This window comes from Amphiura filiformis, chromosome 16 (genome assembly GCF_039555335.1).
Source record: "Amphiura filiformis chromosome 16, Afil_fr2py, whole genome shotgun sequence".
Classification (NCBI taxonomy): Eukaryota; Metazoa; Echinodermata; class Ophiuroidea; order Amphilepidida; family Amphiuridae; genus Amphiura; species Amphiura filiformis.
In genome coordinates this window covers 22,585,995-22,598,929 of record NC_092643.1, presented here as the reverse complement: position 1 = coordinate 22,598,929, position 12,935 = coordinate 22,585,995, and the positions used below count along the sequence as shown (strand labels likewise).

Genomic DNA, 12,935 nt, shown 5'->3' with positions numbered 1-12,935 from the left:
GCTCAAGACTTAAAAAGTGCTAAGAGATCTAAAGCTCTATCTTGATTGGTTACTCAGATAATTATATCATGTAATTAACCAATCAATGACACTGTAAGAAAGACAGGAAGTCATTGGGCTGTTCCAGTTGAAATCCACACTACCCCTGTGGAAGATTCTGGAAATATCTTCCACAGAGGGAGTATGAATTTCATATGGAATTAGCACATTAACCAACTCTCTTTGAAACACCCTCCTTCTGTGGGAGATTCAGGTTGAATCTTTCTCAGGGGGTGTATGGAATTCAAAATGGAGCTGCCAAATGTGTATATTCCATTTGAAATTCTTACTCCCCTATAGAAGATATTTCTAAAATCTTCCACAGGGGTAGTGTGGATTTTAGATGGAATAGCCCATACCTTTCAATTTTCATCTTCAATTCTATAACCTTTCTACAAGGGTTGTCGGATAATAAAGGTACAAAATGTTTTAATGACATTCAAAAGCATTTTTGAAAAACCTGCTGCAAAACATTCTATCAATGTTATGTAAGTGTTGACAAAATATTTTGCAGAAATGTTTGCCAAAGAATTTTTACAATAACATTTTGACATTTTTGAAATGTTGTTATATAGTGTTTTTTTCATAACCTTTATATAATCCAACATTTCAATATTATTAAAAGGTTATGACCAAAATCAATCCACGTTTGTAACACGTTATTGGCCCTTTGCATGATCATCTCAAAATGAGGTTCTACTTGAAAAGTGTGTGTTGTGTATGCTTTAATTACCGCGTACGCTTTGCAAAAGCCTTCTGGCGCGTTGCTAGAAAAGCGTGAGAAATAAAAATGCACTTTTTGCACATGCGTTTGCATGGAGAACCTTGTTTGGTAGCAAGATGGTAGATCGGCATAGAAGTGGAATGGTCTCCTCCCCTTCTATGTGCCAGTGCCAACAACCAACTTATTTTCAAGACCGTTGATCAGCCAATTAGCATAATTGTCTATCACTTCTGTGTTTAGGCACTGGATGTCAGCGCACAGCACAGACCACAGAAGTAATAAAATAGTGATGAACAACATATCTACATGTTTTCTGTTGACAAGGGGCAGTCTTCAGTAAACGGCTCTTCTCAGAGCCACCAAACCTTTAAAATTAGCAGATAGGCAAGATCTGCTTGTTCTCTGTTGACAAGGGGCAGTCTTCAGTGAACAGCTCTTTTCAGAGCCATCAGTAGGCAAGGGGTAGCCTACATGTCTCATTCTTAGGTACTTTGTCCTGAAGAAGTCAGAACTGCTCCTGACGAAAGCTTGACAGTTCTAAACTTGTCTGACAGCAAACTCGCTAAAAACCCACTAATTAAACATATCCCATGTTTACTTACCTTGCTTTCTGTTTCCATCAGTGTAATTTGCTCTTTGTCCTTCTTAATAATAAGCTCCAATTCTTCCTGACACTGCACTTTGAAGTCATTCTCTGCTTGCAAAGTCTGGCATTGTTCCTACCAAATTAAACAAAATCAAGGAAAATTTAACAAAGTACACTATGGTGTTTTTTTAACTGAAAAATTAGCCTTATTGTGAAAGGTGTTAACAAGCTGCTAGTCTTAACATCGCCCTAATAAGGGGGGCAGGGGATGTGTCCCCCCACCTTCGATAAAATGAAACATTTTTGTTCTTTTCAGCCACTTTTTATCAATTACCACATTCAAGCCGGATTGGTGCTAATTGAGTTAGCTTGAAATTCCCCTGGACAAGGAACTTACTGCTAATTGTCTCGTTATAACCCGTACATAACTCGGGGAGCTGATCCTGGTTGCAAAGGTTATTTGTGGAGGGTATGCGCTCTTGAAGCAGCAATAGTCCCTGATTTGTTGTTGGAATGATGGTTAATGGAATGATGTGGGGCCATTGTGGTCAGTGACAACCTGTAAAGTGTGCTGAGGCTTGTGGATCAACGTCTGGGCATTGTGCCTGTGCGTAGCGCACTATAAATCACTGCGCTTTTTAAAAAAATGTACACCACTTTACCTGCAATTCTGCTTGCTTTTCTAACAACTGGTCGTACTCCTTCTTGTCCTTGGAGACTTCCATTTCCAGTTTGAGGAGCTTTGTCTCCACGGCAGATAGCTCCTTACTATGTTGACTGCAAACATTGTTGTATTTCTCCTTGGCACTGTTCAACTGCTTATCTGCTGAATCTAACATAACCGTTAGATCTTCTGACTCACTCTTGGCATCTGAAAGCCAAAAACAAAATAACATTAATAACCAAAAATAAAATTGACAGAAAAAAAAAAGCTAATGAAAAAAGCAAACAAGAGAATGAAACTAATGGCAAAATATGCCAATTTTGATTGAAAAAAACCTGAAAAGTAGGTGAAATTGCCTTGAAAATGAATTGATCTCGAAATTAAAATAAAAGTGCCGAAATGTGGACAATACCAAACCTCAATTCAGGGTTAATATGCAAGTCAATAAAGTCCCAACACATAAGCATGTGACTGGCACACATTATGCAACACAAATTTGTTTGGCTTATAATAGACACTCATAGACACCATGTATTGATATAGATTGGTGTGCACGCAGATGGGTTGCAGCACTTACGATAGTTGTGCCTTGCGTATTGCGTGACTGGAATATGCTTATGTGAATTTATGCAAACATGATTTGGGACTTAATACCCACAGTAACAGGAACTGAATAATTTTTGTCTATCATAAGCCAAACAAAATTCAGCATAGGTGCTGAGCCCACTTGCATGAACGCCATTATCAGTCCGATCAGGGTTTACTTTAACGCACAAAACATGCATATTTACGCGTTTACGCACTTTGCAGACCCCTTCAAATCCCGGAGTTCAAAGTCCAACGTGTACAAAATCTTGAAAACGTACGCGTTCAAATATTACAAGATTTGAATATAGAAACACCCAATATTGTTAAAAATGGTTTTCCAAAATAAAAAAATACCCCTTGGGCAATGTTTTGGACCCCTTCAGAGTAAAAATTCACAATTGAAAGGGTCCAACAAATTTGAAAATACCCCTTCAGCAAAATGCTTATTCTGAGTCCGATACCAATTTGTCCCTTTAAAATCACAGTACATCACTATATGGTCAATAAGTTGACTGAATCCTTCATCGTCTGCAAAAGTTACATGCTTGTTAGTGATGAGGGAATAAAACCAATAAAATATTTGAACTTGACTTTTGTTACGAACCATAGCGTGACTTCCGATGTGCTCATGTCTTTTTTCATTGTGGTGACAGGATAGGATTGCATGTCGATTGATATAAAAATATACAAACACTGGTCACATGATTAACTTGCATCAGACACGACTGCGCAGAATCATGCCTCCAGATTCTAGTACTGATGAGACACAGCATTTTACCTGAAAGCTTCTCGATTGTCTGGTTAACTACCGAGGGCCAAAATGGTTTGCTGAGCTCAGCCAAGCTTTGCTGCCTTCACTGACGGTTCAGCTTCGCTAGAACCTTCGATTCTTTCAAGCGAACATTATACCAGTTTGGTAATATGTATCAGAGCCTTCAGCAAAGTAGCAGGATTATAAACATGATCGATGGCACAACCATAATCAATTTTCTTTGTGTTTAGTAAGTACATAACGACACTTATGGGCGACTTCAAAAAAAATGACTCCAAAGTGGGACATTTTGTCCGAAAATTCAAATTCGCTATTCAAGTGATTTTTGTGTGTTACTTTGAAGTTAGTATGTTAAAGTTTGTGAAACAGTTGAGGGGACAGTCTGAAAGCATCTATTTATTTTTTTATGGTACATGTACTACAGAATATACCCACTTTGTAAGAAAAGTCACATAAAACTTATTTGTTTTTTAGGTATCTAAAATAATGGTTATCAACACTACTGTAACATTCAGAGGTAATCTGTGACATGGTTAAAGACAAACAAGCCCTTTAAAGTATATCTTTACCATCAAAAACTGAAAAAATATCATTTTTCATATTAAAAACACTGATTTTTACTCACTTGAGGGGCAGAAGTTTTCATTCTCAAAAAAATTAACTGTAGTTAAACTGTTTAACATATCTACATTATAAACAATACCTGTCAGAAACTATTCCAAAAGTTTCAAGTTCATAGCATAATGTATGACAAGGCACTGCAGGATCCAAAATGTATTTATGCCATATTTGTACATTGGTGTTACACTCCTGACATGCCAACTTTGATAGGAAATTGCTATTCTGTGGATCTCAAAATCCTTGTCTTGTTTAGAAATCAAGTATTTAGATTGTCCAACATATATGAAACATAGAAAAGCTCATTCTACAACAATTATTATGGGTGTCTTTGAAATGTTTTGTCCCTTCTGCAAGAATTTATCTCAAGTTTTTAGTATTTTAATGACAATTCAAAACAAATATCAGTAACACCATGTAAACTTGCCTTTAAAATGTCAACAAAGTCTTGTTTAAACCATTCTGAAAATGTGGAGCTAATGCTTCATTCATTTCTAAGATAATTCAACACCAAGACACATAATGTACTTTGTTCACTTTGTGTTACCCTCCTGACACACCAACCAAGTGGTAAATACTAGCAACTCTTGATGATCACAAACATTTGACATTGTTCACAGAAATAACTGTTAGGGATGTTAAAGTAATGCTGACAATCATAAATATATTAATTATACATAAATTAGTTATAAAAAGTACAAATATGTGGCTAAACATAGTGCCTGTTATGGTACTTAGGCAAGGTGAAGCCCTGTTTTTGAACAGAACACATTAACATTACCACGATTTTTATTTTTGTTGGTTATTTGTACTTTAGTTTATATGATTACATGATATATTATTGATAATATTGCCATAAATTTCACTTTACAATTGTGCATTGATGTTGTTTTGTTGTCAGGAGTGTAACTTTAAAATGGTGTTACACTCCTGACAACCAACTTAATGCACAATGAAGCAGACACATGTAACATAGCATGTCTGTTTCCATCATTATTAGTTTATTTGCACTAGATACAACAACAGAAAAATATGATTGCTCAATTTCATCAGCAATAACATTGTCAAAGGCCAGGATAAAATTCAATGTTACACTCCTGACAGTCGTAGGGTACACAGTTTGAACTCAAATTTATAATAAGAAAATGTAATTTACAAACATCAATTTAGCATTGAATGAAAGGTAACAGAACACCTATTCAAAATATGGAAACTGGAATTTTCAGCTGTAAATAAATATCTTTCTTGAGTGATTTTGTTGCTAAATTAGAATTTGACCCTGTTTTTTGAAAATGTTGACTTCATTGGTAGATGACACATTTTTTGGTACTTACAAAAGATAAATTACACAGATATTTGGTAAAATTATAATATAAGGGTACATGTTACTGGAACAAATATCAGGAATCAAATTGAATAGGTCTTACTTTTGCTATAGCTTACAGAAATTTCATGTTGAATTTCAATGTCCACAAAAAACGTTACCCTCCTGACCATTTTTGGCATCAAAAATTCTCATATTTTTTTTCTGAAGCAGCCATAGAAAAAAATTTCTGGTAATGAAAGGTGGGCATCATAACTCATATTTAAGAATAATTACCTGCTCTAAAAATCATTTCACTTTACAAATATAGGGTGGAAACTGAAAGGAGTCATTTTTTTTGAAGTCGCCCTTATCATAAATGCTCATGTAGTCATTAAACAAACATGTCTGGGGCTGTTGTCTGCGGTCAATAGAAAGACAATTAGGTGTCATGGGGTTGACAATTCAAGCATGGTTGTAAAATAGATTTGATCTGATTTTTTGGTCAATAGTGGTATCGGAGCGGGGGGTGTGTGTGTGTGTGAATTCAGCGAAGCCTGCCAGTTTTTTGCTAAATGCCGGGTACCCCTTTGCTAGAGCGTTACCAAAGGCAGGTTGAGCTCAATAAGTCTACATACTCACAGGTATAGCTTTGGATCAGTTCTTCAATCTTGGCAGTGAGTTCAGATATCTGCTTGACGGCAACCTCTTCATTCTCGCTCAATTCATTTCTCTGACTCTCAAGAAGCTGCAAATATTAACAGGATAATAATATTTATAGGTTAATAAATGTGTATCACTTGTTGGGACTTGGGAGTGAAATTGTACAAAATAATGCATGCATAGGTCGGCATTGATTTCACCAATAACCCCCTTATTAATGGGGTTGTCAATTATTTTAATGAGTAAAATTATTCAATGAGTAAACATTACCTTGTTTTCATAAATTTGGATACTCAATGAGCATACTAAGCAGTAATTAACCCCATGAGAACTACCTGCCGATTGGCCAAAAAGAAGTTCTCATTATCAATTGGACCAATCAGCAACATTGCTAGAAAAATTTCACCATGCAAAAAAATTGGGGTAAATTATTGGCAAAGCTCCATTCTGATTGGTGATTAAAGTGAAGATATCATGTAATTGACCAATCAGAGGCAATGTTAGATCGACAGGTAGTGCTCAGGGGGTTAAGTGTTTTGTTTGAAAAGATAAATAAATAAATAAAATAAAAATGGTGAGAGGCAGGGAATAACTCTTACCTGGTTGACGTTTTCAAGTTGGTGTTCCAACTTGGACGTGTTTTGTTTCATTTTCAGAGTATCCGCATCCTTATCTTGTAAATGCTGAAGCAGAGCCGAGTTCTTGTCCTATAAAACAAATATAATGATTGGTTATAAAGAGGGATATATCACATATTGAGCCAATCAGAGATATGGTAAGAACAGTCAGTAGGGTTGAAGGGTAAAAGGGTTAAAATTGCCAAGAGATCTAAAAGCACTATTTTGATTGGTTATCATATAATTATGCATACATTTATATATAACAACAATTTATTATATAACAACAATAATATTGAAAGAGTAGATGAGTTTAAATATCTAGGTGTAAAATTTGATAGCAAGATGTCTTGGTCAGCTCATGTTGATATTAAATGTTAGTAAAACTATTTCAAAAAGAACTGGCATAATAAAACATATAAAATATTTCCTTCCATACAAAACCACTGTAATGTTGTCCAATGCTCTTGTTATTCCCCACTTTGATTATGGCAGCATGGTCTGGTCAAATTTTAGTGTAGAGTACCATAATAGGCTTCAGGTACTTCATAATAATTTAGCTAGAATAATTCTCTCAGCAGATATAAGGACACCAACTAATGATTTAATGAATACTTTGCAGTGGGTTAAACTTGATCAAAGATGGCATAATACTCTATTAATGACTGTTTTCAAATGTTTCAAGAATGAATATCCATCTTACATATCTTCTCAATTTGATTTTGTTCATGATAACCATAATCATATAACTAGAAATCATACTTCTAATACATTGATTGTTCCAAAATTTAAATCAAATTCAGGTCAATGTACTTTTCACGTCAGGGCAGCCTATGCATGGAATTCTTTGCCACCGACAGTAAGAGCTCAGATGGAAAATATGACTTTAGGCCAATTTCAGTCAAAAATTAAAGAAATTTAGGCCTGTCTTTATCTACATTTTGTTCATTTGCTTGCTTGATTTTTGTATAAATATAATTATTGTATTTCTGTATTTTGAATCATGGTATTTATAATTATCTTGTAGTTGATGATACCATTATACTTATTTGTAATACTAGTATATTGTAAATACATTATACTGTATATTTTTGTAAATATTGTGTATTGTAATATATTTTTGTTGCTATAGCATGTATACAATGAGGGCCTGCTTGAAAAGCAGTGCTTGTCACTGAAGCAGTATTACCCTCAATAAAGAAAGAATAAATAAATAAATAAATAAATACAAATTCAATGCATTTTGAAATCATTAATAGAGTATGACATGAGTACAAATTTATTCAAAACACATAGGCCTACAATTTTTTTTTAATCAACCATGAATGATCCTAGCATTTAGCTCTAGGTCCAGGGACACTCCAAAGCCGAAAAAATAAATAACTTAACTTAACTTTTTTTTTTTTAATTGGGGGGTGGGACTTTACTCAAGGTGGGACTATACTCAGTACAGTATGGTAATATGTCTTTTATACTTAAATAATGATTTGGCTGAAAATGAATATGGGACATGGCCTAGTTAGCAAATGTGGTGTTAATAAAAAGATAGATATGTCATGCCAAACATGATAATTATTAGCACATCCTTACAGGCAGTTTTCCGCAAAGAATACAAATATATACATTTATTCTATGAAACAGTTCAAGAGAAAAGCAATAGAGCAAACTCTCATACCTGTAATTTCTTAACCTCTTCTGCAAGAGCTTCGTTGCACTGTTCAAAAATGTGATCAGGTACTTCTTCCCCAACAATTCCTTCCTGCTCGGGTGATGTGACACCACCTCCCATGGCGCCTGCTACCACGGCATCATCGCTGAACACACCATCGTCTGGACCAGCAGGTGATCCAGGGGCAACGTTACTACTTCCATTTGACAGCGAGACGCTACTCATTGCTATCGGACGCATAGGTGTCCCGTCGTAAGTTACAAGACGGGATCGCAGATTGTACAGTTTTCTCCTTGGAGTTGTGATGGTCTGTGTGAGTACAGTCACAAGTATATAAAATACATCAACCAAACAACAAAAACATATGAAGTGTTATTATTTACAAAAGTGTACCACAAAAGGTCAGAATTTGTCGATGCGTATGTCCTGTTTATCGCGTGAAAAGATCTGGTCAAGCCAGTCGCACGCGATGCTGCATGGCTTAGTTAGCAAATGTGGTGTTGGGTTGTGGGATAGGCTTTTTTTTTTTGGTTTTTTTACAACATGGCATAACTGGGCATTAACAGCAGAGACAAAAAATCATTTAGAAGCTGCTGACGAGGAAGCACCCAGAAAGTGATTAACCTGTTCTCAAAATTACAAAAAATGACTATGGCAATTATCGTAGTAGGCTGTCGAAATATACTAGAATATCATTCCAAACTATCAACTCAACACACATTTGTACCCACCTTAATCGTCTGTACGTGAAGGTTGTTCATAGCATCACGTTCCATCTTGTTTTTAACCTTCAACCCTTCCAGACTTCGCTCCAATTCTTGGACTGTCTTTTTATACGATGCCACCTCTGCTTCAAGCTCCATTTTGGTCTTTCTTCCTACTTCCTTCTGCTCCGCCAGTTCTTGTTTTGACTATGAATTTGAAGAAAAATTGAGAATAAATGGATCAAGTGACAAAGACAGACAAAACCATGGCTCAAAGTCAGCAGCTAAGGGCGATTTAATTTTGCCCCCAAATTTCACAAAGTAGCCCCTGTGAAAATATTTGCCAACAGCAAAAAGTACACATAAGGGTTTACTTTTCATAGCTGCTGTTCAAAACAGCCCTCGTAATGGGCTATTCCAGTTGAAATCCATACACCCCCTATGGAAGACATGACCTTAATCTCCCACACAGGGGATGTAGTTTTCAAATGGAGTCGCCCATTAAGGTAACCTCATTTAAAATTCACACTCCCTGTGTGGGAGATTTAGTTTATGTCTTCTATAGGGTTGTATGGATTTCAACATGAATGGCTGGTTTCAACTCATTTTCAATCTTGGTGCACATGTGGATCAGTAGGGCTATGCTTGGTGAAAATCATCATCATCATCCTTCGGCTGCGGAGCAAGCGATCACAAGATTTCTCCATGCACAGCAATCTTTGGCAAGTGTGGTTATCTGTTCTGCTTGAATGCCTTCATCATACCCTAGTACATGTTGAATGTAGGTTACTAAAGAAGTGCTTGGACTTAAGCACTTACTTGCTTGGACTTAAACTCTTACTTAAGAAGAGTTGGTATGTAGAGAGCATATCTTCTAACAGGCTTCTCCTCTGGAAGACGAATAGGAATCTTAGTTGGCGATTCCTTACCCAGTGGATAAGATGCTCAGTGTTGGTCTTGATATATGTGACCAGCTCCAATAAAACCCGGAACAAGTCACCAGGTATGTTTTTGAGTTACAAGCCTTTAAAGATGACATTCCAATAAAAAAAAAATCTAATTTTGGAATTCTTTTCATGCTATTTGACCTTGGGACTGAGTGGACTTTCAAATCATTGAAAGTACTTAATAAAAAGAGGTTTATTTAATCAATATTTGACAGTTGAACTATGATAATCCGTATTCAATCCTGTGTATAGCAGGAAACTAATTAGCCCATTTTTCAGAATAACAGTTCCGCAAAAATATCAAGGTATCATTTACAAAATTATCCATATCTTGAAAAGTATTGATGCTATGTATATAATTTTGGTATCATTTTGAAGCTTATTGTCCGTCCTGTGCTTACATTTTTATTCAAATCATGAAATGTCAAAAATGCGACGTGTTCCTTGTTTTGTCGGAACGGGTCACATATGTGACCGCTCTGACAAAACCAAGTCACGTTTTTGATACTTTTGTAAATGATACCTTGATATTTTTGCCAAATTGCTATTCTGAGTAATGGGCCAATTTGTTTCCTGCCTTACATAGGATTGAATAGGGATTATCATAGTTCAAGTGTAATTTATTGATTAAATAAACCTCTTTTTAACCCTAACAAGGAACATGCTTTTTTGCTATCGGAAGGCAGAGAAGGAACGAAAAAGGAGAGAAGATGAAGAAAGATTTCACTTGGCACCCCCGGGAATTGACCCTGGGACCCCTCGGGTGCCACGCACACGATCACCAACCTCATGCCACGGGGGAGTCACTTGCCAGGCCAGCGACTTGGTGCCCATAAATGATTTGGGGTGATTGCGCAATGGCATCACGTGGAATGCATGCATGCGCAGTGGTTTTCCTTGTAAGATTTTGTAAGATTTATACGTGTTAGGGTTATTAAGGAGGCTGTGTACTCTCAGACATGCATGTAGTAAAAGTGCAATAACTTGTAATTATTCGCAAGACATATAAAAGTATACACATTTTATGAAGGCAAGACATCAATAAATCTTAATATAAATACAGATTTGGTGTAAAAACAATAATTATGAAGAAAAAAACAAAAAAGTGAGTTTTTGGCAATATTTGTTAGGTACATCATAATAAAAAAACACTCTTTCGAAAATATTTTATTTTGTTTTTAGCTCAATCTTGAGGCTCCAGTTTTTAGTTTTTGATATTGGCCTTATTTTTTGAGATATTGACCATATAAGGCATCAAATTGAACTTTTTAAAATTCACAAACGCCTATTTGCACAAAATGATGCCTAAAATCGGAAATAGACCAAAATATAAAAAATGAGAAAACCGTTTCTTGAGTCGATCATGCTTTTTACGATGATCATATTTGCTTACCTATAGATGCTGCATTTATTGAGTTATCGTGTACCTAAATTGTCATTTTACCGAGAAAATGAACATTGAAATAATGGCCGTTGAAGTTTAAAGTGGTCACATTTTGCACTTTCATCGAATCTCGCAGGAGAATGCGGCAGTTTTTATTTTTCTACCTTACATTACATAAACATCGGGTAAATCCACGACCCCTTGAGAAGTTTGAGCGAAATCCATTCATAACTTGATATTTAAATCGGGGGAAAGAACTTGAAAAAACCCATTTTATCAGCTAATAAAACGGAGCCATTTGACCACTAGGTTTTTGTGCTTCCGTGGTGTTTCCATAAGATGCGCCAGCGCATCAGATAAGCGTCGGCGTATGCGTAAGCGTATTTGTGCGTTAACAAATTGCGCGATCACGCAACGCGATGCGTTGTTGCTGGCGTGTGTACCCTGCTGGTACAACAAAGATTTTCTTTCCTTTTCAATTTCAAACACAAGTGGAATAGTGAAATAAAATCCTTAAAATATTGCAGTTGGAGTTTACAAATCTGGATTTTCATTCCTTGTATTTATAAAAACATAACAAAGTACAAACATATCAAAAAAACTCAATTTAGCGAAAGAAACAATGTCTAGAGTACACAGCTGCCTTAAGACGAGTACTTTCAAGGTTTTGAGAGTAAACTTAGTCCCACAGTCAAATACCATGAAATTAAGAATTCCATTTTTTTTATGGGAATGTCATTTTTAAAGGCCTATAACTCAAAAACATGTCTGGCGACTTGTTCCGGGTTTTGTTGGAGCTGGTCACATATGCTAGCATTTGAAACAAAACACTACTACTCACTGATTCAAGTTGAGCTGTTAGCTGCTTAATCTGGCTCTTGTGTTTCTCCAGTGTTGAGACCGGTAGGTTTTCTGCTGATGCTGGTGTACTTGAAGGTGTTGCACTGCTTGCACGCACTCCTCCTGAAACATATGAATAATTCACATTTTAAATGCTAAAATCTGAATTGGCCTGTAATGTGGATTTCATAAACTGAAGAATGGTTTTCCAAAATTCACTTAGTCCAGAGCTGTAATTCTTTAGCATTTTCATTATTTTTCAAACATTTTCAGTATTCTTTAATAGCTGCTCCTGCTACACTGAGTTTCAGGGTCTTTTATAGCACAGTAAAATCATGAGGGACTCCATATTTAACAAATTTGGAAAATGATGTTGTCCATCTGGACCCATCATTTGAGACTAAAATGTGATAACAGTGTTAAAATTTGTGTACAAAGACCCCCCCCCCCAAAAAAAAAAACCACAATAGTTTGGGACCCCATAGTTTTTCAGTTTGGCAGATTATGGGGTCCAACTGGACCCCATTAGAGGAGGCTTAAATACATTCCCACAATGCACTATGATTGGGAAATTTGATCAATATAACCTAATTTTAAAGGCAAAGTCCCCATTACCACACACACAAAATGATAATTTTTAAATTGCAGCCAACAAGCTAATAGCGGAGACTTACAAAATTAAATTTGATTTTCTTATAGAAAACATTCATATTGTCCCGCTGCATTAATTTTATTCATAAGTCTCTCAATGTTTTGAATGTTAAATAATACCAAGGTCAGAAACCCCATTGGGTTATGGGAATGTATTTAAACATCT

General features: G+C 35.9%; 1 protein-coding gene across 1 annotated transcript in view; it reads right to left on the bottom strand.

Moving 5' to 3' along the window:
• LOC140172494 (kinesin-like protein KIF15) overlaps positions 1–12,935 on the bottom strand; it is a 43,762-nt gene that overhangs the window by 13,614 nt on the left and 17,213 nt on the right. Inside the window, exons 15-21 of the mRNA XM_072195640.1 lie at positions 12,120–12,241; positions 8,975–9,154; positions 8,250–8,552; positions 6,557–6,664; positions 5,937–6,042; positions 2,012–2,220; positions 1,366–1,482 (exon numbers count right to left, since the gene is read on the bottom strand). Of these exons, the coding sequence (XP_072051741.1) occupies positions 1,366–1,482; positions 2,012–2,220; positions 5,937–6,042; positions 6,557–6,664; positions 8,250–8,552; positions 8,975–9,154; positions 12,120–12,241 (1,145 nt within the window). The remainder of the gene's footprint in view (positions 1–1,365; positions 1,483–2,011; positions 2,221–5,936; positions 6,043–6,556; positions 6,665–8,249; positions 8,553–8,974; positions 9,155–12,119; positions 12,242–12,935) is intronic.